The sequence below is a fragment of the Microtus ochrogaster genome, unplaced genomic scaffold, assembly GCF_000317375.1.
Source record: "Microtus ochrogaster isolate Prairie Vole_2 unplaced genomic scaffold, MicOch1.0 UNK2275, whole genome shotgun sequence".
NCBI lineage: Eukaryota > Metazoa > Chordata > Mammalia > Rodentia > Cricetidae > Microtus > Microtus ochrogaster.
The window spans coordinates 1-3683 of NW_004951373.1; the positions used below are offsets into that span (position 1 = coordinate 1).

The 3683-nt window shown below is 39.7% G+C and overlaps 1 protein-coding gene across 1 annotated transcript; it reads left to right on the top strand.

The window, feature by feature from the left end:
* The first annotated feature begins 1485 nt into the window (after positions 1 to 1485).
* Positions 1486 to 2439, top strand: LOC101993322 (vomeronasal type-1 receptor 4-like). Its single transcript, XM_026778549.1, has one exon. It carries the CDS (start codon positions 1501 to 1503, stop codon positions 2437 to 2439), a length of 939 nt encoding a protein of 312 aa, XP_026634350.1. The 5' UTR covers positions 1486 to 1500.
* The last annotated feature ends 1244 nt before the right edge of the window (positions 2440 to 3683 follow it).

The following is a 3683-nucleotide window of genomic DNA, read 5'->3' on the forward strand; positions in this document are numbered from 1 at the left end:
AGATCATCTTGACACAGACATGTACAGCTATCCTGTGAGTTTAACAGGATGGAGGGCAGTGAACAGAGGTATTGCAAGTACTCAGAACACACAAATTCATGCAGCTCCTGTAATATTCAGATTTTTCATATTCTAGAAAAGGTGTCCAGAGCTCACCACAAATCCTTGAGAAATGAGAATGGAGCTCCAGAACTTGAAGAATAACATCCTACCTGAGTCCAAGTTCTGGAATCCGTTTGGACTGGTGTATAAAAAAACCAGTCTGCCTGACAAACAGGTTGGAGGAAAAGCAGGCTGCAAAACCAGCTGACAAATTAGCTGCTCAAAAATCCCACAGAAGCAAATGGCACCGTGAACTCTTAGATGGTGGAGCCCCTGCTCACACCAGTATGCCCCCATGTACTGTGCTATGTGCAGTTGATATTGACTCATGATTCAAAACCTGTACTCATGGCAACATATAATCCATCATTTATCCTGTTCTTAGGTTTACCTCATCAGCATCCCATGGTCCAGAGCTGTTCTATGTTCCCTTATGTGTCCTGAGGTAACTTACTGTGGTTACAGATGGCCAGAAGTCATCTGCTAGGACCAGAGATCTCTGCTACCCCCTATTTTAGAAAGCAACACAAGGTTCTGCTAGACACCATCCCTAGCTGCAGCCTGGCAGTTACATGAAAATTTTCACATTATATTTTCATGATTCAATTTTAACTGTAGGGGTCTATGTGAAAAGGTTGTGCAATTGACCTTGACATTGAGAATGACTTTAAAAAATCTAGATATACTTATATGGAGTGAAATCACAGAGTGATCAACATAAAAATTTAAAAAATGTTAGGATGTAGAAATTGAAGTTATAAGGCTTTGAAGTCAAAAGCAAATCTTGATATTGTTACACTAATTAATAGGGAAATAGAGACAAAGCCTTTGTCTTTGAAAGTCAGTGGGAAAATATGAAGAGACAGAAAGAGACAGAGATGGAGAGGGGGAGGGAAATGGAGAGGGAGAGGGAGAGGGAGGGGGAGGGAGGGAGGGAGAGAGAGAGAGAGAGAGAGAGGAGAGGAGAGATAGAAAGAAGAATTTTGTTTGGGGAAATTTACAGTTCATTTCAGTTATGATATGAGTTATCTATGTTTTTTTCCCAGCATGTGGACAGACAGACACATATACACACAAACACACAAACAAATTTACATTTTAACAAGTCAATTTTGCTAGTATAGACTTCAAACATATCTCCTTTAAAACGTTGGGGATTCATTCCAGTTACCAAGCTCACCTGTCAGAGCACACACATAACTCAGACTCCCACAGGAAAGAGGAGGATTGCAGGGTCCCAGTCTACAGCAGCACATGTGTCCACCACTAGCTCTTGTATAACACAAAATGCTATTAGGTGAAACGTTTTTCAGACAAATGTCTAACATTACTGATGTTTTATGAAAAAAAAAACTCTTTGTATCCTGAATACAAAATTTTCTTTCCAGGAAAGAAGAAATGTTTTTGAGATTTATTAAGCAAATAGTTTTCCTCTTCATGACTGTGTTTGGCACTCTGGGGAACATTTCTGTTTCTGTGAATTATATATTCATTTGGTGCAGAGGGCTTGAGCAGAAACCCATACATCTTATTCTCATCCACTTGGCTTTTACAAACATCATAATGCTCTTTGCAAAAGGATTGCCAAAGACAATGGCAGCTTTTGGTTTGAGAAACTTCCTAGATGATATAGAATGTAAGATCATCATTTACCTGCAGAGGGTTTCCCGTGGGGTCTCCATCTGCACCAGCAGTCTCCTCACTGTGGTCCAGGCCATCATCATCAGTCCCAGAGCATCTGGGTGGAGGAGGCTCAGACCACAGTCTGCATGGCACATCCTTCCATTCTTTTCATTCTTTTGGATACTCAACGCTTTAATAGGTATGAACCTAATCCATTTCATCACAAGTATAAGCCAGAATATATCAGAGCTTAACAATGGTGACGACTATTGTTATTTTATGCTAGAAAGTCAGAAAATAAAGTGGATTGTTCTCCCTCTCATGGTCCTGAGAGATGCTGTGTTTCAGGGAGCCATGGGAGCTGCCAGTGGCTACATGGTACATCTTCTCCACAAGCACCACCAGCATGTCCTCTACCTTCAAAACTCCAAGCTTCTCTACAGAACTCCCCCTGAGCTGAGAGCTGCTCAGAGTGTCCTCCTTCTGATGCTCTGTTTTGTTTTCTTCTATTGGATTGACTGTGCTTTTTCTCTATTTTTAAGTCTCTCTTTAGGAAAGATACCTTTGATGGGAAATATTCAAGAATTTTTAACCCTTGGTTATGCAACTTTTAGCCCTGTTGTGTTGATTCACAGGGAAGGACTTCTGCCTGAGTGTTGGCATGCTCAATGGGAAAAATTGAGAAAGTATCTCTTTTATTTTTCCATTAAATAATGTGAAAGATCTCTCAGTTATGTAATATTGTAGGTAAGACAAAATTCTCTCAAATCAGTTTAATTATGTGTTTATTCTCAAACAGTCTTCATAGTAACTCAACCTTATGCTGAGAGAGATCTTTGTAAATTACAGTGATAAGTCAAACCTTATTATCCACTTTCCTGTTTTTGGAAAGGATTTTTAGAAATTCCTATATCTGTATTGTGTACTGATAATTTACATCAGTGCCTCGCTCCACAAGCACCTGTAAGGGTAGAAGAGATTGTCAAATGTCCTGTGACTGACTAGAGTTAGAGAATTTGTCCTTTAGCATTTGTGATTGCTAGGAAATGAACTTGGGTCCTCTGGAAGAAAAGCCAGTGCTCTCAATTACTGAGCCATGCTTCCAGCACAGAATGAATGGTCTTATTTATATTTTGTAAAATTGATTTTCCTATTACCGTTATTGGATGTACACAGATGAATTTGTGTAAAGGACACTGTGCCTTGTTTTCTGGCTGCTCAGACAGGAATAATCACACAGAAACTCTACTAATTGCAGCACTGTTTCCCTGTTGCCTTAGGTGGATTTCTAACTAGCTCTTACATCTTAAATTTATTCATTTCTATCAATCACCACAATGGTGTGGCCTTCTATTATGAGTCTGGTGTCTTTCTTCTCCAGCAACTACATAGCAACTGCCTGACTCTGCCTTCTTTCTCCCTTTGTTCAGTTTAGTTTTCCTGTCTATCTCTATTCTGCCCTGCCATTGAACAAAGCAGCTTTGTTTTTAACCAATGGTAATAAACCATATTCACAGAATACAGAGGGGAATTTCTAGATCAAATTTGTCAAATTTTGTCAGGTTCTTAGTGATTTAATCATGTTATTCAAAGAAATCCATATCTTGTCCCTGATGCTGTACTTCCTAAATGTTAGTTTAGCTATGATGCTGTTTTGAGATTCTTCAAAGTGTCTGCATGTTTCCATTTGTAGAAAACATTTTACAGAATTGTGTAAAATGATATAAACTACATCCACTTCCTGGAATCTCAGTGCACCAGTGACAGAACTTCAATGCACTTAAATGTTTCCGTGCTTTTATATACATGAAGGTTCTCTGTAGGAATTAAGATTGTCCAAATGGTGCCGGGCGGTGGTGGCACACGCCTTTAATCCCAGCACTCGGGAGGCAGAGACAGGTGGATCTCTGTGAGTTCGAGGCCAGCCTGGTCTACAAGAGCTAGTTCCAGGACAGGAA

Coding starts and splice junctions, on each gene's coding strand:
- LOC101993322 (XM_026778549.1), top strand. CDS start 1,501: ATGTTTTTGAGATTTATTAAGCAAATAGTTTTCCTCTTCATGACTGTG.